Source organism: Poecilia formosa, unplaced genomic scaffold, assembly GCF_000485575.1.
Source record: "Poecilia formosa unplaced genomic scaffold, Poecilia_formosa-5.1.2 Scaffold14, whole genome shotgun sequence".
Taxonomy (NCBI): domain Eukaryota; kingdom Metazoa; phylum Chordata; class Actinopteri; order Cyprinodontiformes; family Poeciliidae; genus Poecilia; species Poecilia formosa.
This window is the reverse complement of record NW_006799953.1, coordinates 2,758,990-2,782,850: the sequence shown is the minus strand read 5'-3', so window position 1 is coordinate 2,782,850 and position 23,861 is coordinate 2,758,990. Positions and strand designations below refer to the sequence as shown.

The following is a 23,861-nucleotide window of genomic DNA, read 5'->3' as shown; positions in this document are numbered from 1 at the left end:
CCCTTCCCTTTCAAACACACACACTCACGCACACACACACACACACACACACGCAAAAACGAACGTACACTCTCCATCATTAAGCCTCAGTCCGCCGACCTGCTTCCCCTTCTCTGTGTGTTAAGGGTGTTATTATATATCAGTCAAAAGTCATAGATGAAGAGCATCTGGCCTGGTCTGCGATATTGATTCAGGGCTTATATAGTCTGGGCATCCTTTGGCTATTTCAGAAGATGTGATAGGCTGATAAGCTCCTACAAAAACACAGCCTTCAATGTGTTAGCACCAGCTGCCCACATATTGAGGAGGATTATTGATATGGCTAACAGTACTTGGCACGGTGTTACCAGACACTACACTTAATGAATCACTATTGATTTCTCCACAGATGCCTGCGTTGTAAAGCACAATCTTCTTTCTTCTGGGGCGATAAATTGCTAAATCATTTTTCCAGACTCCTGATCCGCTATAGAGACCCAGGTACCCCCCTATTATAAGGTCATTTCATTTGACCCCAGGATTGGGAGTGGGAGTGGATTACCCAAAATGATGAGCTGGGGTTTGCTTCTGACCCCCACCCCAGCGCTGGTGCCTGCCGCCACCTCCACGCGGTACTGCACTCCAGCCTGAAGACCCCCGACGACGACTGAACGGATGGTGGCGTCCACAGACTTGTTGACATGAAGGCGTGTATCGTTGGCCAAACACCAGATCTGACACGGACAGACGCAGCCGACAGAATTCAGTGTAATGTTTTGTTACACATGACTGAGAAAAGCGAGTCTGGGTGGGGAGGGGGGAGCTGCGCCTACCTTGTACTCCTGGATGATGCCGTTCTGCTGGTCGGAGGGAGGGGGGTCCCATGACACGCTGATGGATGTGCTGTTATGGCTCCCCACCGTCAACACCGCCACTTGCTGTGGAGGGGCACTGGGAGCTAAAGGGTTCAGAGTGGGGGATCAGTGTGAGTTACAGCATCTAGCAAACATATTCACAACCCTTTTATCTAACTGCAATATATTTCATTGGAATTTTATGAATATCTGCAACACCTCCAGAGTTACAACCGGAGTCCTGGACGCTTCTCTGTTTAATGCATCTTATTTAGGGGTAAATAGAGCACATGTGGGTCAATGAGGAGCCTTTTAGATTTTAACTTGTAAAAATAACAAGAATAGTCATTTTCATCTTCTGTTGTGAAGATTCAGTGAAATTATTCCATGACAAGAAAGGAAATAATATTTAAAACCTGAACTTATTACATCTATATTTAAAAAACAAACAAACAAACAAACAAAAAAAACATTAGTTGGTTCTTTAATATTTTTAGTCAAAGGGATAAAGAGGTCCAAAGAGCAACTTCCATATAAAAACCAGTTTTAAGAAAAAAACGCAAGGAAATAACTTATTGATAATAAAAAAGGAAGCAAGGTCTTGGATATTACTTATCATGTTAAAGCAGAAATTGTCTCACACTCTGCCCCAATTCATAATCATACAGTTAGTACCACAACAAGGTACTTTCAAAGATAGCCTGGCAGATGGGCTCTAAAACAATTCATCTCACAGAGTAGAAGATTCCAATATCTTAATGGCATCCTGAGTGACACAGGCCAAGTGTTTGAGGTCCAAAATGCGCTTTTCTTAATTGCAAAAATGACAGCCATTCCAAGTAGATCAGCAAGTTTAGATATGAACACACACACCCCATGCCAAGAAAAAGATGAGATGGTTCATCGCCACAAATATGGAGAGTCCTATGGGGAAAACATTCTCTTATTAATAAGTTTGGCTTCTTTCTTTCTTTTTTTTTTTCTTTTTTTTTTCTTTAAAGCACCAAATTAGCCCAGTAACCTATTTGAAGATTTGAAGAGATCAAAGATTTAGAGGGAAAACAGGTGGGAGAGAGGCAAGCACGGGGTTTGCACAGCTAAACAAATCATCTCCTCTTGCTGAAAAAAGGGCAGTTCCAGGCACATAAGAGTAGTTTCTCATAATTTCCATTAAAGTAGCGTTATGTTCTGTCTGAGAGGATAAGAGAACTACTCTGACCCCGATTAAGAGGCAGTAAAATAAGAACTCTTTCTGCACCGTATCGAGATAGCGTGCAAGGCTGGCACTTTTAAAGCTGCGTGGAGAGGCCAGAGCAGGTGATGCATTATCTTGGCCAGGCTGCAGATGTGAGTCCATATCCACAGATGGACTTGCATCTGAAAATGAGCAGGTAGGAAGCACAAACAAGTATCTTTCAGAGGAAACATTAAGTCCTGTAGGGCTTGGATTAGGCATGAGAGCTCAGCATCTGGCTCTGCTCGTAATGCAATACCGACCTGATTTAGTTAGCTTGTACTTAAAGAGAAGGTTCTGACAGACATAGCATCCCTGCAGAGTATTTGGCGGCATGGCAATAAATTCGCCCTCATCACAAGATATCATCTAATACTTTTACCGAAATATTTCAAACTACTTTGTTGCATTTATACATTTAGTTGTTCTTGTTGGAGAGACTTACTTGGACAACTACGCAAATGGACTCAGTCTTGTACAATATAACTGTCTACACTCATCACATAAACAAGGTATTCCTTTAATGTATTGTTGTTTACGATATAGCCTTTAAAAAAGTAGGTGGTGCCCTTACAATTGTATTTCTGTATTTACATTTTAAAGTTTTCTTTTTCCACATTTTTATGAAGGATGTGTCCAATTTCATTATCCATGCCCATGCCTGATTACTGCTTGCTCTGTAGAAGCAAGAAATCACTTCAATAGATCTTATTTGGCAGCAGAATGCAGGCTGAAGCATCTCAAAAAGCCAGACGCCATGCTGCATTCAATAAGAAACAAAGTCGCTGACATCTACAGTCTGAAATGCCATTTCTGAGACTTTGAGACTACAGCAAATCACATTCAGTCACATTATTTGTAAGAGAAATAAAAATGCGACAGTGGTAAGCCTGTGGAGGAGATGCTAGCCAACCAACAATTACTCCAAAACATAGCATCTCCAGGAAATTGCAAGGTCAAAAAGAACATATAGATCTGTCGCACGTTTGCAAAAAAAAAAAAAGTTTTAAGAACAAAACATCTTGATAATTGCCAAGACTTTGAGAAAAAAAAAATCAGTGGAACAAGTTTAGAGGTAGTTTGATGATCTTCGGTTGATTTGCTCCTTCAAACTTGGACATTTTGAAATGTGGAGATGATAGTTGTTCCTGCCAAGGGTTTGATCACAAGTTTTTATATTAAGGAAACAATTATTTTCTACAACAGCTTAGTCAGTGATTTTCAGATCATAAAGATTTACGTAAGCATTTAACTGTGACAGAAAAGAAAAAGAAAAAAACAAAGCAAGAAAACTAACCCTTAGTTACCACTTACCACTCCCACAATAATCCAAATTCATTCAATTGATACTTTTCTGCAGCACTGTAGTTAAATAACTGAATACAAAATGATGGGTGTGCTGCTATGTTTTTGGCATTGGTACACGCAATGTTCAAAATATTAAAAAATTATTTTATCATTATTCTTTAAGCAAAAAATTTATACTCCTACAAAAAAAAAAAGTAATCAGACTATTTGCTCAGATGTGCAATCTGTTCCACTCTGTAGTTCAAAGAAAATGAGATCATGCCATATAAGGGATTTAACATAGGACTACTTGTATTTCTAATTATCAATGAAAATGCACCATTAGGCAAATCCTTTCCCTCCGTGCTTTCAGATTTCATTTCAGATAACCTGCCTCAAGAAGATGGAGGTTTTCCAGTCACGTAAAAGCGCTCTGCATTAGAAGACAGGAAGCATTAAGTATAGTCCTGAAACCCTTAGAGGTATGAGGAGACTCCTTCAAGATGAATAATGGCTACAATACCAGTAATGACTCAAGATAACATTACTAGAAATGATCACAACAGCGCAAAATGTCAAAGTGCATCTTTCTTGTCTGCATGTATCAGGCTGATAACCAGTGTAGCTGTTGGCTTATTTGAAAGAAGTCATGCGTTTAAGAGACCATTTTTTATTTACTCAGCTGTGCAGTTAAACTAAAGCCTCTGAAGCTGCTTAACGTTCTGATGTACAGGGCATGGGGCAGTTGGCTTAATGGGTTTTGGGGAAAAAAATTTGCAAACTAATTGTTAGTTTGCAGGTACGAGCAATTCGTACTTTACAAGGGGGCTGGTAAATGTATTTCTATAAGATTTATTCCATGTCTTTCCTCTTGCAACATAAAGAACAAAACCCAAATTTTAAACAATTATCTGTCATTATCTTCTTCTGAGCTACAGGTGACTCTTTCCCTAGTGCATTATTATTTCTTTTAATTTGTCACTGACAGTGTTGGAAAGCCTGAGGCTCCTATAGATGACAGTGATGGGGGGGAAAAAAAGCCTGACCAACAATTCACTTAAGTGCTTTAAAGATCAATGAAGCTAGCAAACATTTTCCCTTTTATCATTTCATTAGGTATCACAGCCCAGGAGTAGGGATTTTTTTTTTATTTATTACCCTGAGACATAATCAGATTTTGCAAAAGGAGAGCCAAGCTGCCAATGTGTCTTTGAAGCATAACAAGTGTCTTTTACTGATATTTCTGCAGAACTCTGCTATACACATCTTGGGCTCTGGATAATGGGTGGATCAATCCTTTGCTTCCAGTACCACACCACCTCACTCCCAGTATCTCAAGTAAATACAGCATGTGTCCCAGTGGGAAGAAAACCTCCAGTGATCCTGTGTGGCCATTTTAATTGGGCCCCAGTGAGGTGAGGCTTTCTTTCTGCATCAGTTGTTGGTATAGTTTTAGCTCGCCTTTCTTCTGGGAAGGCCTTGTGATCTTTTCACGGTCAAACGCAGACGCACCGGACAAATATCAATGATCTCGTCCCCAGCTTCGTCAAAGTGCAAACCGCTTCTGCTGCAGTCCAAGTGACATACCTGATCGCAGAGAACTGAAGTTTCCTTTGAGTCACTCGGAGGTAAAAGGGGTCATGTGAATGAGTCACGATAATTCATTCTTGTCCTTGGGGAGAATCGTTTGCAAGAGAGGCGCTGGCTATATCTGTGTACTAAGCATGCTGTACATCCAATTATATTAGATAGTTCAAGAGGATGTCAGCAGATCCAGTGACTGCTCAAAGTATACTCAGGAAAAGGATTGGACTTTGGATTCATTTTTATTATGAACAGCTAAATCTACTTTATGTATTGTTCTTCTATATGACATTTCATTATCCAGTGTTTCCCAACCTATATAAACCACAAAGAATAAACTGTATTATTTCAGATATTCAAAGTAATGCAAAAGTAAACATAGCCCATTTTATCATCTAACAGCCACAAATGTTTTTTTGTGATTAAACCAGCAAAATTAGTGCAGAACTGTTAAGTGGAAGAAAATGATGCTTGGCTTTCAATTTGGCTTAAATCTAAATACTTATTTAACAAGCACATTTAGGCCTGACTTTGACTGATGAGCCATTCTAACACATCATCATGTTTTGATCTAAAACATTATTATTGCTCCGTTTATATGTTTAGAGGTATTGTGATGCTGGAAGGTGAACCTTCTTCTAATAATGGCAGGTTTTTACCTTTTATTTAGCCTGGTAAAAAAAAACAAAAAAACAACAAAAAACATCACCTTGTTCTACGCTGTTTGCTTCGTACAAAGGGGTCCGACCTTGTTCGGCTATTGAGAAACTATTGCTTTCTGGAAATGTGGACTCTGTAGAAGTTTTAAATGTTACTCAATCACTTACCGGAAATTACCTGTGCTGTAAAAAACCATCCTACATTAAAAATAAGAGAAGTGTTGAGCCGAATGAGGCGGCTATTGATGTTACTTCAATATTTGGAAGAGTGGCTAACATGGACTGAACAGTATTGCTTAATTCCTCTGCTAACCAATGGTGAAACTACAGGCAGACTACAGCACAGAAAATCAATGTCATCGTTTAGAACTTCTTCTGTTTGCTGATTGGTCCACTAGAAATTCTACTTGAGACAATCCTTGTAAATGGGAGAAAGCCCAGACTGTCTGTGGAGCGAGTTTTTAATCCAGTAGAATACCACAGGATGTCAATGGTCAGGGTACCAATTATATTTTCCTATCAGTTTTAGCTAACTTCTATGTCTCTGCTTAAGTGTTTCCACAAGATGATGGTGCTACAACCATGATTCACAGTGGAGTGTTAAGGGTTATTTGCAGTTTTATTTTTGGCCAACACATAAGGTTTGCAAACAGGTCAAAAATTTCAATTTTGATCTCATCTGACAAGAGCAGTTTAACCAGTAAGATATCATTCTAACAATTGTGTCTGTAACTTGTTTAATATGTAGTTTGGTATCCTCTTCAAGACAACAAATTCATAAGAGTGTACCAATAAGACAAAATTGAAAACTATATTGTTAACTGAGAACAAGAACTCTGTTGTAACCAAAATGTTTGTTCATCTTTATAGATGGACTTAATTTATATAGAACTTTTTTCGTTATACTGACCACGTAAAGTGGCTTACACAAGGGCCACATTCACTCAATCACACACCTGTTAAAGTTTGCACACGTACACAGGTCGTTTGGCAACTTAGAGTTGGGTGCTTTGCACAGGGAGCCACTGTCTCTGTCAGCAGAGTTAAGGAGGCCCGTGCTTTGTCCTGAAATTCTTCTTCCTTGTTTTAAATTAACTCCTCAATGTCAAGCAAGCTGCCTTTTCCTGCCTCATTACTAAAGTTTCTACCTCCACACGCGCTCTCTTCCACACAATTACTGTGCCCTGTGGCAAGCTGTAATGGGACCTTCTGGCTTTCTATCACCAGTGGCTTTCTCTTCCAATCTCCATCAGAGCCATATTCGTGGAATACCATATGAATGATTGTTCTGTCAAATGATTCTTCCACCAGAGCTTTCAATATATTTACCTCCCCTAGCTTTAGCAATGAGTCTCTTATCTACTTTTGGGTAAATTCTCTCCCTAATCTGCGCGTCTGTTTTAGTAAACAGTGATGTGCTCAAAACTTGAGATTTTGTCTCAAAAGCTAACCCCGCTGTTAACATCTCCAAGAACCTTATCGCTTACCTATAAGTGCGTTAGTCTTCAAGAGCCTGGCTGATACATAAAACTCTGTAACAAAACTGAGATTACATTTTTACACAGTACTAGATAGGCAATTATGAAGATAATTAATTTTCCTGAATCTTAATTCAGAATAGCAGACAGAGGGGGGTGAATACATTTGCAGGCTGAACTATTTAGAAATTTTATTGGTAAAAGAAAAAAAAAAGAAAGAAAAAATGCCATGTTTGATTCCAAAATGTGAACAACTTCAAAGTGTATAACAATTTTGTTTTGTCAATAGAACAATTCACACACACACACAGAATAAACTTCACATATTTTTTTAGACTTTTCTGCCACCATGTTATATTCAGTTTTGCAGCAAACACCTTAGACAAGAAGCTGATCAATTGACTTACACAACAGCAGAGCTACGAGGAAACAGACAAGTGTTATCACCTTTGGTAAACGTGTTAGCAGCGGGGGTTCATATAATGCATGTCTGGACAGGAATATGACAGCAGGGGTCCAGAGCTAAACAGAGCTTTCCCAGTTAACTGAGCTTCAGTCACAAGAGATAGTTTCTGCCCACCCCCTCTGCCCACCATTCCACAGAGGCCTTGGGTTGTCACAGAGCCCCACTGTGCTGTCTCGGAGACCTGTTTTCACACACAGGGGGTATAACACCGCGCCAGTAAGTATGGGTGGGTGGGTGTACTTGAAATGCCATTATCCATTACTATCAAACCACGAAGCCTTTACCAGTGGCAAATGAACACAAAAGTAGATCGAAACGCAACGTGAGACCAGTTGCTGGTGGATTAAAAGCTCTATGCCAAATTATTTTCATTATCATTAAGCTGAAAAGACAACGATTTTGCCAGAAATGCGGATAAATCTTCGCCGCTTACCTTCTTCCATGGTGCGCGCCGTCATGGATTCGCTGTCCGCCCCCTGGAACTCATTGAAGTATGGTCGCACCTTGATCTCATAGACAATGCCTTTGTTCAGACCAGCAAGTGTGACGTCCCTCTCCGAGGCAATCCTCACGTCCTGGATCTGCCAGGGCCCGGGGGAGGGCAGCCCAGAGGTTTGTCGGTACAGAACCCGATAGCCTTGAATAAACTGGGATGGGTTTTCCACCTTTAGGCAGGGATAGACGGGAATCGACAGTCATCCGAATGCTTAGTTACTTAGAAACAGAGACAAAAACTTATAAATTATGTGCATGCATTTGCTTTTTTTTTTTTTTTAAATAAAATAAAAAAATAAATAAATCTAATGCTTTTACTTAATTCATCACACTACAAACACAGTTTTATGTGTACGTCATGAGACAAACCAAAAACAAAACACCATATAATTGTGAAGACATAGAAAAATTAAAACATTGCATTTGTTTATTTTCCCTCCAGAACTTCAGTCTTTGAGCAACTCTTACATAAATTAAGGCTGGTGGAGGACTACCAGCTGTCGCACCAGTTCTTTAACAAACCTGTGAAGCTTTCACAGGTCTTTATTTACAAATGATACCTTTAACAAATGTGTTTGCATGAAAACTTCCCTCCTCTTCAGACATTATGCACTATATGGTATTGATCTACGACATTAAATGTCAATTATTGAAATTTGCGGCTATAATTGACAAACTGTGGACAACCCGCACAATCTTCTTCCGCAGAAAACATGAACTTTTTCTAACATATCCCCAGAATGACCCTGTGGATAAGAAATGGTTGAGTTGAGATTGGATCTGTGATCTAATAAGTATGAAATGAGGAAAACCAGCAGGAAACTGGGCCAGAGTCACTATTTTCATCTTGTGTAGCGGAATGCCAAATTAATGTTATTAGATATACAATATTAAAAATTGGAAAAACAGTAAATTTATGCATGCAATCCTTCTCTCGGGACTTTTATTGCATTCAGCAAAAGTGAGTTTTTGTTGTTCTTTTCATTAGTTTTTTTTTCTTTCTTTCTTCAAAATGAGGCCAAATCTATCCTGGCTCATATCCGGCTTTGACAATTAAACCTGTGGCGGTAATTAATATGCTGGTTCTTATCAAAAATGGACAAAGATCAAATGCTTGTGTAACCAGTCTGTTTCAAAAAATCTGGTTTATCACACACGGATGCCATTTTTGGAAAGCATTAGGTAACAGTCTGGTTCCAACCTATCTGAAGTGTACTACTCTGGAAGGTGCCATAGAGACCCAGCCAGCAGAGTAAAATATTATTCCCTGGATAAAGTGTTGCCTGCAGTCTGCACTCAAAGGTGGGGCATGCAATTCCTAATGGTGATGTATTTAGCCTGAACACAAACATTAGTCTTTATTTTAGCTTCACCTCAAACCAATTTAAACAGCAGGTGTTCACACTGAATGTGTACCAGTGATGTCATTCTCGCCCCACATATGCCAACTTGCTCAAAACACACAGGCACGCAAAAGCAGAAAGCTCAAGCCGATTTTCGTCACATTGTCAAAGAGGGATAAAATGCTCAACTTTAAACTTTTTCCCCTAATTTTACGTATTCTCACCGTCCACGTGACCTGCACTGAAGTGGAGCTGAGGACCACAGGATTATGCATGTTGACCACAACGTCTCCCAGCTCCTTCTGCACACGACGATGGTCTACTCCCTGCACTGTGGGGCTAATGTCTGAGGGAGAAGGGAAAAAAAAGAGAGATGCAGCCACGTAGGTCAAAGATAATTAACACAAATGATTTATTGCAGTTCAGTCTTATCTCCTGACCTTGCGTCCGGACGGGCTCAGACATTGGGCTTGGATCCCCGAGTCCTTGAGCATTCACAGCTCGTATGATGAACAGGTACACGGTGTTTGGTCGTAGGTCCTTGACGGTAAACTCGGTGGTCTTCACGTGGTCGGCCACTGTTTGCCAGCTGTTACTCACAGACTGACTGTAATAAAGAATGAATCAAATTAAACACGCGATAGACTACTGCCTATGTGCCTTGTGTTGCTGATGCTGAGGAAGATAGGCAGCATTTCTCTGCATCTAATAATGCGGCATACATCATTTGATCTCCCGGTAAGCCAGAAGAACATAGGTTTTTCGGACGTATGCGCCACTGCTATGGAGTTCCATGTAAGTGCTGCTCAAATGTTGCTACAAAGTTCCAAAAATAACATGACTTACAGACGCTCCGTCTGCACTGATATGGATTCGCTAATCTCTCCATGTCAAATCCGAATGTAGACATAATGGGGATGTCCAACACTATCATAATGCTCAGGAAGGAGATGGCTCCTGTGGCCCAGAGATGGGCTTTGGTCAAAAATCTGTAGATCTCCCCCAAACACATGAGCATTTCCTCACTCTTACATTGCAGACTTGTTTTGCTTGAACCCGCCCTGACTTGCTTGAATTCCCCACAGAGACCCCGTACATCTGCTGTTGCCATGAAAGTTTGGGTCACTAAGTGTTGCTCGTGGGCATAGGTCACAGACATACCCGAAAGCCTCAATGACATAGGAGGACACTGGGGAACCCGCCTCCGGCCCCGGTTCCCATGACAATGAGATACTGCTCTTGGTAACGTCAGTGACCTCTGGCTTGGAGGGCGGCCCAGGGAGGGCGGTTGTGTTGTGCGACATGAAATCCATGAGGTCAGTGGAGTCTGAGGAAGGGAGAGAGGCTGAATTAATAACTCTCAAACTCAAAGGGAAGGCGCTATGCTTTATACGCCTCAAACTTTTTCACAATTTGTTGGATTACAACAATGAACTTCGCTACATTCGATTGGGATTTTGTCATAGACCAACCGAAGGTTGTGCTGAAGGAAAATGATTTATGATTTTATTTTTTATGTTTGTTTTAGAAATAGCTGAAAAGTGTGGTATGCAACTGTACTGTCCATGTCTAAAGAATTTGAAATTTAAAATTGCTATTAACATAGACTCTCCATTCACTATGGTGGAAGTTGAAATATTTCACAGAGGAAAAGATAGAAAAACTTTAGTCTGTAGATGAGCAAAGCTGGTATGAAACACCCCCCTCCAAACACTTACAACTGGATTTGAATCTTGCAGCAAATTGCTCTGCAAAGTACTTACAAAAGTATTTGAATACATACACTTTTCAGATTTCCTTTCTCAAAAAAAAAAACAAATCTAAAAACCATGTATTTTCTTTTCACGTTTCAATTATGCATCACATGGTGTCAGGCCTGCCACATAAAATGCCTTTAAAAACAGAGGTTTATGGATGTAAAGTTTCAAAACGTGACAAAAGTTCCAGGAGGATAAATACGCTTCCAAGTTACTGCGGCAGTGTGTTAATCTGTCAGACGGGATATTCCACAGACCTTTGACATCCAAGTAGGCACTCCAAGATGTTTCTCCACTGGAGCTGGTGGCAACACAGGTGTAGAGTCCGGAGTCAGACAGCTGTGAAAGCCACATTATGATTATTATTAATGATATTATTATTATTCAGCTCATATTTAATGTCCTACATGACAGTCTAATTCCGGCGCTGCAACACAACATTAAAAAAACAAACAGTTGGAAGACAGCGCCGCCGATTAAATCCAGCCCATAAATATTTTCCACAGATCCATGTCACACATGATACTGCTTTCAAGTTTGTTCTCTGTCCCCGTGTTCAGCTGAGTGCAACAGCCTTTGTAACTGTGATCCCTGATGGCTTTTACAAGCTCCTGCGTCAGTCTGGACTTTTGAAGGAGGTTTGCAGCCAGCACTACAGTAAAAACGCATTAACCTCCCCTGGCCTGCATTTGGCACGGGGAAATCTGTAGAGTGGATAAGTGGAAACTTTACCATTGGCCAATGAAAAAAAAAAAAGAGAGAGATGCCATTAAAAGCTCACATTAATTTTCTTAATTGATTTTCTCCAATAGTGGTCACATGCCATTCCCATAACCATCAACATTCCCATATCCAACGCTGACACAGGAAATGAGAAATACGACGACGATTTTCATTATTTTTTTAAATACCGGCAACGTTTAGGGAGACTTACGTCACTCCTCTACCTCCTTCTCCCAAAAGGAGGAAGAAGTGACATAAGAGTGGTGCTTTAATATGACGCTGTCTGCAGCGGATTCTCCATTATACCACCACCTTCAGGCTCGACTCACCACTTCCTGTACCCTAGTCCTTGAGTCGAACTGCAGCCTCAGAGATTTAAACCAAAAAGCAGCGTTTAACGACTTATAAAAATCAATACTTGCTATTCATCTTTTAAAAGCAAGCTGACTGCACTTGTCCTTTTGAATTACGCTCGGCTGAGATCACCTGACAAACAAACAAATCTCCCTTTATTCTTCAAAGTGCAGCATCGGATTTGATGCGCAAATAAAGCAATGATAATAATCCAGATTTTGTTGTCCTTCTGGTGGCTTTTGATTTTGAATTAAGATAAGACTCAAGCTTGTGACAAAGCAAAGGATTTCATGTTTTGTTGGGACACATCAGCATTTTTTTGCCTTGTCAGTTTCGTGGAGCTTTTAGACGTTGTCGTCAACGGCAGCGGCTTTCTCCCACCATGTGCTCCATCCAATCACAAGCATTTTTGAAAGTCTCTATTTTCCAGATGGTTTCGACGGAGGACTTCTGAGATTGTTCCGTCTAACAGCCCATCTGCTGCATCAGGTTAGAGGACCTGACAGAACCACTTCTGGGTGAAACTTGTTTTCCTGCAATTATGTTTAACACTTCAGGTTTGACAAACTGAAAGGGATGCTTGTGAAAGCGTCGTGCTCCCCAGCCAAATGCTTTCTATAAAACAGTTTAATGCCAAGCCAAACAATGAGTCAGGGGGGACTAAATGATAAGTTATCTCTTATGATTTCTGCTTTATGTTAAGGATTTTTTGGCATCTTTGGATTTGTCAAAATTAGGGGTGAAATCAATTATCGAGACACACAATCTTGTAATTAAAAAAAAAAAAAAAAACAATGAAAAAAACAATAAGCAGAGTCAAAAAGAAACATAAGCTACTATTATTTTTTGGGAAAATCCACTCTAACCCACCCTTGTGTTCTGGATCTGAAGGCTGCCGTGCTCGAGTAAGGAAAATCGTGGGTCTAGTCCAAGCAGATTCGCCCCGTTCTTCCTCCAGGTGACTGTCGGCTCTGGATCTCCTGAGGCCTGGCACCGGAGGACGGACACGCCTCCCAGAGCTTGCGTCTGGTTGGACGGGCCCTGCCGGATGATGGGTGGTGGGCGGCCCTTGGAGGCTGAGGGTAAAAGGCGATGTCAAACGGTGTTATTCAAATTCTCTCTTACCACTTATTTGGTTTTCATGGAGCAAAACAGCAGCTCGCTCTTCTAACTACTTGTTACGGTTCTGGAAAAGGTAGCTGACCTTCTCGCAAGGTTTTAATTTGCAGCTGCAATAATTACATCAGCGGCTGCACGTCCAACATGTTAGCGACTAGTCTGATGGATTTGTTGTGAGGGGAAGTGACTGTTTTGCACAGCCTTTCTGCATCAGGGTGGTGTACTCATGGCACTGCATCACACACCTTTGAGCTTTAATTACTAGGTGAGGATTAACGATGCTTCACCCGTGGTGCTAATTACCATGGCTTCTTTATAACACCTCTCACACATTCATGCCTGTCCTCCCTCATCCTACTGTGTGACTCATGGCTGCACTTTCTTGTCCCACCCCCCCTCCATTTGCTAGCAAACACAGATAAAACTAAACTCTGAATTAGCATGCCAAGCCGAACAATGAGGCACTTCCTTTAAAGCTTTTCTTTCTTTTTTTTTTAGTTTTTTTTTTTTAGGGCTTGTTATATCATGCAGGATACAGCCTCCGGACTTTGAAACAGTAATTTCTGGAGTGCCGAATCTCTCTCCTAGCCTCGTAACTACCTCTTGCTTCCAATTTCCTCACCACTGTTATCAAGTGAGTCTCCATTCACAGAAGAGTGTACAGCATGCTCCTGAAGTCTTTTCCTTTATCACAAGTCCCACGGCACAATGAGCCAGACAGCATTTCAAGCAGAATATCAGGTACATGTAAGTGCAGCATAATGTTCTAGAAGGGAAGTCAGGTGCGACTGACTGTTACAGGAGATTAATAGTTTGGTTTTATGTAGAGAGTTGCTGAAGAACGACACTGTGCTGAGAATTGGCTGATCTGTTAAAAAATTCAGTCGTTTCTGGATAAGAGTGAGGCTGCAGGTTTCAACTGGAAAGAGGTGGACAGGTCTACTGCAATGTGGACACTGTTGCAGACTTCCAGAATAAACATGTGGAGAAAAAAAACAAAAACTAACATCTTGAATTTCCAGTCCATCTACTATTCAACATACGACAAAGGTTATGAGATATGGATCGGGAACAAAAGAATTGATGATGGACGGACAGCTGGATGGATGGAGAGAGATTTTGAACTTTCTTATCCCTTTTTCACTGGGAGCAAGCAAATAATTTCTTTTTTCAATCGTAAGATTGGTCTTTGCTGGAAAAAGAAGGAACATTTCTACGAAAATATCCTTTCTGTAAGGCAACTCATCATCATCCCAAGTGATTGCAGAGCAAACTACGATATTAAAGTCTTGCTCTTTTTCAGGGGCCACTTCTGTATCGAAATGAGCTTTAACCACCAAAGTAATAAAATGTTTCTGTCAGAAGTAACTCTCACACCCTAGAATCCTTGTTTCTGCTGTTTTTCACTCAATACCATATATGTAAAGCATTAACACCCACATTTTTTTCCCCACATAAACATCTCTTTTCTTTTGCATGATATGATGAAATAGAGTGGCTTTATGAACGTAAGTTATTTTTGATACAAAGATGCTGAACATATGAATAAATGCATATTTTAATCCAGCCAAATGCCATATTTTGAAGTTTAAATCGATTTTGTCAGATGCAAATTTAATTCAGTGATAAATAGTCCATATTTGCCCCTTTAAAAACTTTTTATCCACATGTAAACCCTGTTGTACGATGCGCCACATGATAATCTTAAGTAATTCCACAAATGGAACTCTGCAAACTTCCAAAATCCACCCAGGCCTCAAGCAAACACTCTCCATCTCTGTTTACACCCATCTGTCACAGACGTTTCTCCCATCGCTCGCATTCTACACCTAACATTTTGATATTGATCTGTCTCCTCTGAGTGACAGGACACGAGTCATTCTGACTCCCCCAAAAAAGAAGAAAAAACCCACTTCCACAGATGTTAATTTAATAATGTGTGGGCGAAAAAAAAAAAGCCAAGAAACACATGAAATGAGGAGTGGAAACAACTCCCAGCTGCCAGCGGCTGAGCACTTAATGCTGACATTAAAGCTTTGATAAAAATAAAAAATAAAAAAGTGTAAAGTGTCTCTTCACAAAGCAGACATTTTTAAGGGGGTTTTAGACTGTTTCTGCCTTTTAATTTTTCCATCACAGAGAGTTGGAAGTGAAAAGATGACTGAGGGTGACTGGCTTTTAGAACTTAAGAGATCTTTGTCAGGAAACTACAAGTGTGGGCAGATGCTGCTGTTCACCGTCAGCCGTGCTGCAAAGCTTATGTGTTTGTGTTTCTCATGAAATGAAAGCACCAAAGGGATCACAGGTGAAGCTAGACCAACATCAAACACACACTCCATTTATAATGTAAGTAGCTAGCGAGGTGCTAGAGTTTCGTCAATATTGCTGAAGTAGAGAAACGTCGACCCACTAATCAGCGGCTCGGGACTGAAACGAGCACTACTCCGGCAGTAGATCACATAACTAAAAATCATTTTCTTTTCCTGTAGGTGAGGACGGTGTGCATGTGCTACTGGGTCCCGCCTTACCGTCTGCTACCTCCAGTTGGGCCTTGGCCATGATGCTGCCTGCCACTGTGAGGGCTTGGCAGATGTAGTAGCCTGCATCTGAGCGCTGCACAGATGATATGGTCAGCTCTCCATTTACAGACACAGAAACCCGGTCGTCCCCCTGTGCTGGTTGATTGGGAAACAGCAGATCCTACAAAAGCAAACGTTTGGGAAAAAAAAAATGTAAATTGAGATTAGATGTTTTCTTTTCTTTTTTATAAACAAAACATGTATTGACAGATACATACTACTTTATTATGAAAAATTCAGCTGCACTGGTGAACGTCAGCAGCATAAAAGAAAGCCAAGTCATATTACCGAACTACTGAACTAGCATGATTTAGTTTCTATATAGTTAATAGTGTAAAAGTGTCACAACCAGTTAATCTATTTAGTGTCTTATTCTGATGTGCATTGGTGTCAAAGTTTCAGATGTTCTTCTTGAAGACATGTTTTGAAATCCATTTTGGATGACAATGGAAACAAAGAAATAAGTTTTACAATCAATACATGTCTGCAGAACCTGATATTCTAAAATGCTATGTGCAATCTTGTTGAATAAAGGGGGTCAATGTTTCTTTTGCTTGGTTAGAATTACAGTTTCTCACCAAAGTACTGCTCCTGCTGTGATAACCTGCACTCATGACCATGAAATTGAGGCATCAGGGCTCTGTGCCTCTGCACCCCAGGCGGACCAACTGATGGACAGGAAAGGACATTAGCCTGCTTTCATTATGTCTAATGACGCTAATGCAGCACATGACATTGTCTCTCGCAAAGTGAATTGGCTCGTCAGACGGGCGTGGATTGATAATAAATGACCACTTCATTAAATATATGTGGAACAGAACCACATTCTGTTCTGACCTGGGTTGATCCTTTTAGTCAAAGCTGTTTCCTTTTTAATCCAAACATTTTAGCTAAAGCGCTAGCTCTTTATGGACGTCGGTTTGTGCACCAACGGTTGAAGCAAAAGAGAAATGTGCCACATATTCTGAAAGTTGAAATCAGCGAGAGTGAGAGGTTTAACGCTTATGTTTTGGTAAGTCTGATTAAAGTCACGTCATACACTTACTTAATCTCTTCATTTATATTATCTATTCTTTTATTTGTAGTGTATTTACCTGAACTTTAAGGCATTTTGCTTCAGCTGTATGGGAAGATGCTCCAGCATCACTTTTCTACACCTTTGACCCTCAAGCATTCACAATTTGATCAACAGATGAAATGGGCTGGCACAGATTTTTCCACCCCATGAATGCTGCAGGTCTCATATGTAATGCATAGCTCGCATGTGGACATCATAGCATCAACACAATTCAAATTCTTCAACAATGATGCTAAAACAACATTATTCAGTTTCATACCATTGAGCGAAAACACCTGGCTGACAGAACCTTGCAAGCAAAAGCCAAAATGGAATTCAAATTTTCCAAATATAAATTACTAAGCAAAATATTTTCTGACGTTTTGGTGGTATTAATGTTTCATTGAAGTGCCGTTGTTGGATGATCAGCTGATATTTGAAATTGTAAAGAAAAGAAATATGGTGATGTCACTGCAAAAGTAATGGACCTTATCCTGTATATTTTGGGATTAGGGATTTAATTTCACACCCTTAATCCCACTATCAAAAATGGAGCAGCGACAATAGAGATGCTTCAATGCATTACCGTACCTGATTACAAAATCCCCCAAAATCTCTTCACTTTAGGATATAAATAGTCTTTTACATTGATTTAAATAAATCTGATGTGTGTTTACTTGGATTTTCAACATCACATGTTGATTTTAAATTTTTCCCAGTCAGCGTTTTGACTTTTCTTATACTGTCTAGATGATCAATCTAATACTTCTACATAACAGACGAGCCAACTTGGTCAAAATGCCAAAGCGTTAAAACTACTAATTTTAGGAATTTATTAAAGCTACAAAAGTTCACAAATTGTGTTTTAAGGAATCTTCATTTAATATTTGCGACGCCATTCCTTTTTTGATAAATCAAAGAGTTCTTGATATTGAGATATAACTAATCTAAGTTAGTCCAGATGCCACAAAAACACTGGCCTTTTGCCACAATTTCAAATCGGTGCCATTTTCTGCATTGAACTGTTACACTACATCTTAAGCCAAAGATGTGATGACTCAAATACTATTAAAGAATAGAATTGCAGATAATACGAGTCAAAATAAGAGTCAAATACTATCAAAGAAGATCCAAAGTTAATATTTTCTACTCAAATGTTTGGAATTTTTTTTATAAAATGCAGAAACAAAGTAGTTGCCCTGTTGTCCCTCCACAAACCTAAGTTAAGTCTTCAGCCTTTAGAAGACAAGTCAAAGTCTGTAGAAGACAAGTCTAAGTCAAGCTTTTAAACTTGACAAGTCTAAGTAAAGTATGAAAGCTTTATTTTTTCCAACTCAAGCGCCAACCTCTTCAAATTGCTCACCTTGCTGCCTTCTCTTTGCCAGAAGACTGTTGGCTGAGGTTTGCCTCTGGTCACACAGGGAAAGGTAGCCGTCCGTCCCTGAGCCACAATCTGGTCCCGAGGTCGCACCACAAACTGAGGTGCCTCTGAGTTTGAAAATGAACAAAAACAAAACAAAACAAAAAAACCATAAAAAGGCAAAGTATTCTAGTAGACGTCTCGTTACCGTTAGACTATATCATGAGTATGTGTATCTCTACTAGACGAAGAGCTGCAAGCTAAAGGATTTCATGCACTGGGTGTTTTCTTTTCATTGAACTAGTTCTTATTTCTACTTTTCAAACAAGCCACTGAAATGTCATAAATTTTCAAACGTCGTCTCTATTGTAGTGTTTGAACTATGACACGTCAACCACACCTGAACCCACATATTGGAAGAATTCAGAATATACATATTAAGTTTTCCAGTGGAAGTCAGAGGTTGATAGAGCAGATATGCTTGTCTTAAAAAAATACTTGATGACTGTGCTTGTGGAATGCAACAAGAGCTCATGCATACTGAACATGTCTGTGATTGAAAAATAAAAACAACAAAAACGAGAAATAAAATAAGCTCATGCACAATGGGATCACCTCTTACTTACCAACGGGGCGAGCTGGTGACACAACAATGGTGTGGGTGACATTGACACGCAACACAGAGAGAAGGAAAGCAGAGGAGCAGAACAGAGGGACAGGAAAAGAAAGAAATGAAAATCAGAAATGAATGAAATGGAGCTGGGTTTCCATCCATGAAGCTCAGGGACAAGAAGGGTAACTCTGTCACCAAAGCAGGGGATGGCATGGAGTCTAACCCTCACAGCAATACAGAAAACCACAATCCAAAATTTATTAAAAAATAAAAAATAAATGCATGTATGCAGTTGAAAGATCTGTTTGATAACCAAACAGATGTGCAGCATGTGATACAGACCTAGATACAAACAAAAGGAGATTTAAAGACCAATAAATAAAATCAAACCAACTGAATAGAGATTTTCAATAACTATATTTAGTATGAGCTGATAAGAGACTGCCATGGTAAAAAAAAAAAAAAGCAATGGTTTGAGTGAATCCCTGAATTCACACCAAAAATATGCTTTCTGCTGTTAAAATACAAATTTCAATAATTTAATTAGTATTAATAATAGTGAAATTAAAGGTATATGATTTTTTTTTATCATAACATATATTTATTTTTTAAACACATACTTATGTAAACACTTTCTAAATTTAATAGTTGTGTTCAAGTCAATAAGGCACCAAATATTTTACTTTTTGCCGTTGTGCTTTTCATATAACAACACAATAACAAATGGATCATTCAACCCATATCATAAAGTTAATTAGTTACTTTATTACTATGTACCATTTTCTCAGATAGTCACCCTTAAGAAATAGTTTGTTGAATAATTCAAGTTGTTTTGAAGTTATTAACTTTTAGAACCTTCATGTATCTCGATGCAGGGACCCAAACAATGTGTAATTACCGTCACTGGCATTAAAGGCTTTTTTAAAACGATGGACATTGGGAATACCTGACAAAACTAAGCTCCCAAATTCCAATGGAGTATCATGTTAATAGCCAAACTATCAACAAGTCATATCGAAACATGAGAGTAAACGTGCTATTGTTAGCCAGGCAAGTTATCCAGATGAAAAAAAAAAAAAAAAAAGAATTGTCATCTGTAACTTTCTTGAAAGCCTTAGCTGTATGTGTGGAGTCAGAAACAAATTATGAATCAAAAAAGAAATATAACGTTTTGCAAGTTTTGAGAGACATATTGTGACCTTCCCAAAAAAATGGCTAAAAGAAACTTTGGTAAAAAGAAAAAGAAAAAAAGAAAAAATATATATATAAAGAGAGCACCAGCAGTTACCCACCTCTGATGGTCAAGTAGGCCGAGGCCTCGGCTTTACCCACACGGTTCTCTGCTACGCACGTAAACGTCCCTTGATCGCTGACAGATGCCTTTTTTATCCTCAGCAGGGAGTCCTCTCTGTCATATCTGATGTCATACCTGGAGAAGCGGTGTGAGACGTTAAACATTACAAGTGTATTCCAAATAAAGACTCTAAATCATGTAAATACAAATTCAAAAGTTATTTCTGTGAAGCAAAACAAACATTACGGTGTGCAAACTTGTGTGTGTGAGACGTTTTGCATGGAAGCTCTAAAAAGGAAGTGTCATTTTTTTTGATAGAATAACAACAGACTTTCTCAGGCAATTGCTGGGGATGGGATGAAAAGAAGAGCAATTAAACTCAGAGATGAAGGCGCAGAAAAATGAAAGGGGCTTTCAGCTAGAACTCTTATTGTTCCACTATTTCAATATTCATAAAGACGCACAGCCCACACTGTAGTGTGGGTTGTTGTATAGTTCATGAGAGTGTGTGTCTCTGCGAGAGAGAGAGAGAGAGAGAGAGAGAGAGAGAGAGAAAGAGAGAAAAAGAAAGAGAGAGAAAGAGAGAGAGAGAAGGAGGCACAGACAAACAGTCTGACAATAAGGGAGTGGCACAGTCTGACAAACTGAATGTGATGATTGGCCCAAGCAGTAAAACATAACTAATTCATAGAGATGTTCCATGTATTTGAGTGTATCCATCAGCGAAGCAAACGTGAGACGGCAGCAGCGCAGTTAAGAGTGAGAGAACCATCTCAGCCAGCCGAGTTTAGATAAGCGTCTCGAAGGGCCAAGAGACGAAATGAGTAGGGGAGCAAGGAGTTAGGTCTCCCTCTCCTGGGTCCCCTTTGGCATGAAAGATCTTGTGAAATTGTCTAGCCAGCCATACTGATTCAAAGATGGAAGACAAGTCAGGCAGAGAAATGCTACAGAGGGTGAGAAAAAGTCACATTCGAGAAAAGATGTTCCAAAAGGGTGTGGGCAGAATATCGATGTGGGGGATGGGTTTGGTGGGGGTAGTTATGGAGGTCCGTCCAGAGTCTGGTGAGGACTCCATTCACAGCGCATCCCTGACCCAGATACATATGTCCCAGGAGGCTGGTAGGTTTTGGAAAAGAATGAAAGAAGTGAAAGGAGGAAAGTGAGGGAAACTGGTTCTAGAAGTAGGACATAGTTTACAGTCAGAGGGTGCAACCCAGGTTGGTCAGCAGGCTGCCAGACACAGAGCCGAGCAATGGTCGTCTGAAACATATCAGCCACGACATTATTACTAATAACTGCTCAAATTAAAAACATTCACCACTCTGCTGCAGTGGCGCCCCAGCGGTTTGCAATAATATGAGCAACATGCTAAAGGTAAACAGGAACATTAAAACAGGTGTGACAGAGTAAAACAGAATAAGGTTGTTGAGTGGCGCAAAATTCTTCAAAGGAGTCAGGAGAAGGAGAATTAGTTCAACGGCAGCTGGGGAAAAAAAACACTTTGCTGTGTGAAGATGAAGCAAGGCGTCCACTTTGTATTAAATGCTTGTATATTACTGGATTTTAATCATGGTCTGACAGAATAGCTGGAGATAACAAAGCATCACAGTTTATTCTATGTGCTGCTCCATTGACCACTACTGCCTTGCTTTTATATCCAAAAGTCTTTACTATATCCCTGAACAATAGGAGGACATAACCTGGTCTTTTGTTTCAGTTCTGCAGCTTGTTGTACATTGTTACTGTGACGGGTTCCACCATGATGAACCCTTTTTATTGACCAAATATGCTAGCAAAATATAGATAAGCTAACAGCGCAACAGAGCACCCTGCCAGCAACTGGCATATGTTTTCAAAAGGTTGAATTGCCTTTAAAGACATGTCTCAATTTGGTCAAAAAGTGAAAATAATAATTGCAATAGACGTTGATGGTTCGTAGACACGGCACATATTTCCATTTCAGTTAAGACATTCAATTCGCTATTTCTTTAATGAATTTTCTATTGATTTCCTGAGCCAGCAGATAACATCTGACTGCAGCGTCAAATAATAAGACATGTTTCTAACAAGAAAGAGAAAACCACTCGATATTAGGAGGGTGGTCATAATATTATGGCTGATCAGTGTATTTAATGTTGCCCACTGTTATGGATTAGCCCCCACAAAGTCCAACAATGACTTGAAATTATTAATATCCAGTCCATCTGTAAGAGTGTTTGGTGAGACATTCTGCAGTAAATTCTGATATCAGTTGTGTGTGTTCTTACACTGGATTGCATCATGTTGTACTGTAGAGGCCTCATATGGTTTGAATTACACGAGCATACACACACACACACACACACATACACACACACACACACACACACACACACACACCCCCATTTCTCAAACTTTTGTGTGTTATTTGAGCAGAAAATGTGCTGCTAATTAAAATGTTTGACATGCGTTTTCGAATCCTGAATTTTAAGTATCATTCTTTAATTGTCCTCACACTTAGAAGTGCTTAAATGTTCTCATTTTCACTGCTGCAGTGCTCACCGACAGACGTGCTTATTATGGACTGCACACATTCACTCCCGGCCCTCACCTGCCACGAGGAACATCCACATCCTCTTTTTTCCAGCGCAGAGCAGGCGGCGGGTCACCATGGACCTGACATCTGAACTCCACACTCTCATCAACCAGAACCACCTGGTTCACAGGGCGCTGCATAAATGCTGGTCTTTCTAAATGAGGATCGCATACAGCGTAGGTGTTAATTAGGCAAAGGGGTTAAATGTTGTCGGTGCATAGAGAGCGAGTGAATATTTCTGCACTTAGCCGGTTTTTACATTATACACCGAGTGGAGAAGAGATTTCCTACCGTATACTGAAAGTTGTGCTTTTTCACTTTCCCTTTCTCCAACCATGTTAGAGGCCACACACACATATATCCCTGAATCGCTCTTCTTAGTATTTGAAATGGTCAGCTTTCCTCCTCGGACCTGAAGAAGGCAAAATTAGCTAACCAGTTCAAAGCAAAATATGTTAAACCGCAACACATTATTAACGTAAACGTAAGGTTAACATGCAGTTTTTCATTAAACAGCAAACAAGATGATTGACATGTTTCTATGAATTTTTCGTTTTGTTTTTTTTTTAGGTTGGCAACATAGCTTCACATTTTATTCGTCTTTGTTGTTACCACCATGTCCGTTTTTGGAAAGTGAACCCACCATGATCCTGTCATCCTTGAGATCCAGTTGAGTTTTGTCTCTTCGCCAGAATACAGTCGGCTCAGGATGCCCGCGCGGAGGCTGACACTCAAAACTCGCAGTTTCCCCAACCGCCACCACCACGTCCTGCGGGTTCTGACGGAAGTCATCTCGCAACACTAGAATCGAAAGCAGATGTAACACATAATCCTATTTTAAATGTAATGATGTATGATTTCTTTAAATATTTGACTTCCTCCCGCTGGTTTTGGAAATCAAAAGGTCACTCTTAGAATAAGTGATCTTTTCTTTAGCAAGTATTTCACAGTTTTCTAAAATAGAGGCCAAGCCCTGGTGGTAGATTGCAAAGTGCAAGTGCATACAGCAGACACATAAGAGAAAGACATAATTCACAACAAGAGAAATATC

General features: G+C 39.9%; 1 protein-coding gene across 2 annotated transcripts; it reads right to left on the bottom strand.

The window, feature by feature from the left end:
- Nucleotides 1-476: 476 nt before the first annotated feature.
- Nucleotides 477-23,607, bottom strand: LOC103134006 (roundabout homolog 2-like). Of its 2 annotated transcripts, XM_016668302.1 has the most exons (15): nt 23,454-23,607; nt 23,102-23,222; nt 22,826-22,964; nt 20,234-20,370; nt 18,955-18,966; nt 18,332-18,456; nt 15,861-16,032; nt 13,084-13,289; nt 11,394-11,475; nt 10,541-10,706; nt 9,820-9,986; nt 9,604-9,725; nt 7,975-8,206; nt 813-937; nt 477-713 (listed from the first exon to the last, which is right to left on the bottom strand). In XM_016668302.1, the coding sequence occupies exons 1-15, from the start codon at nt 23,454-23,456 to the stop codon at nt 492-494; spliced, it is 2,031 nt and encodes a 676-aa protein (XP_016523788.1). In that variant the 5' UTR covers nt 23,457-23,607; the 3' UTR covers nt 477-491. The 2 variants fall into 2 exon arrangements, with proteins under 2 accessions (XP_016523788.1, XP_016523789.1); XM_016668303.1 differs by lacking the exon at nt 18,955-18,966.
- Between the last annotated feature and the right edge of the window lie 254 nt (nt 23,608-23,861).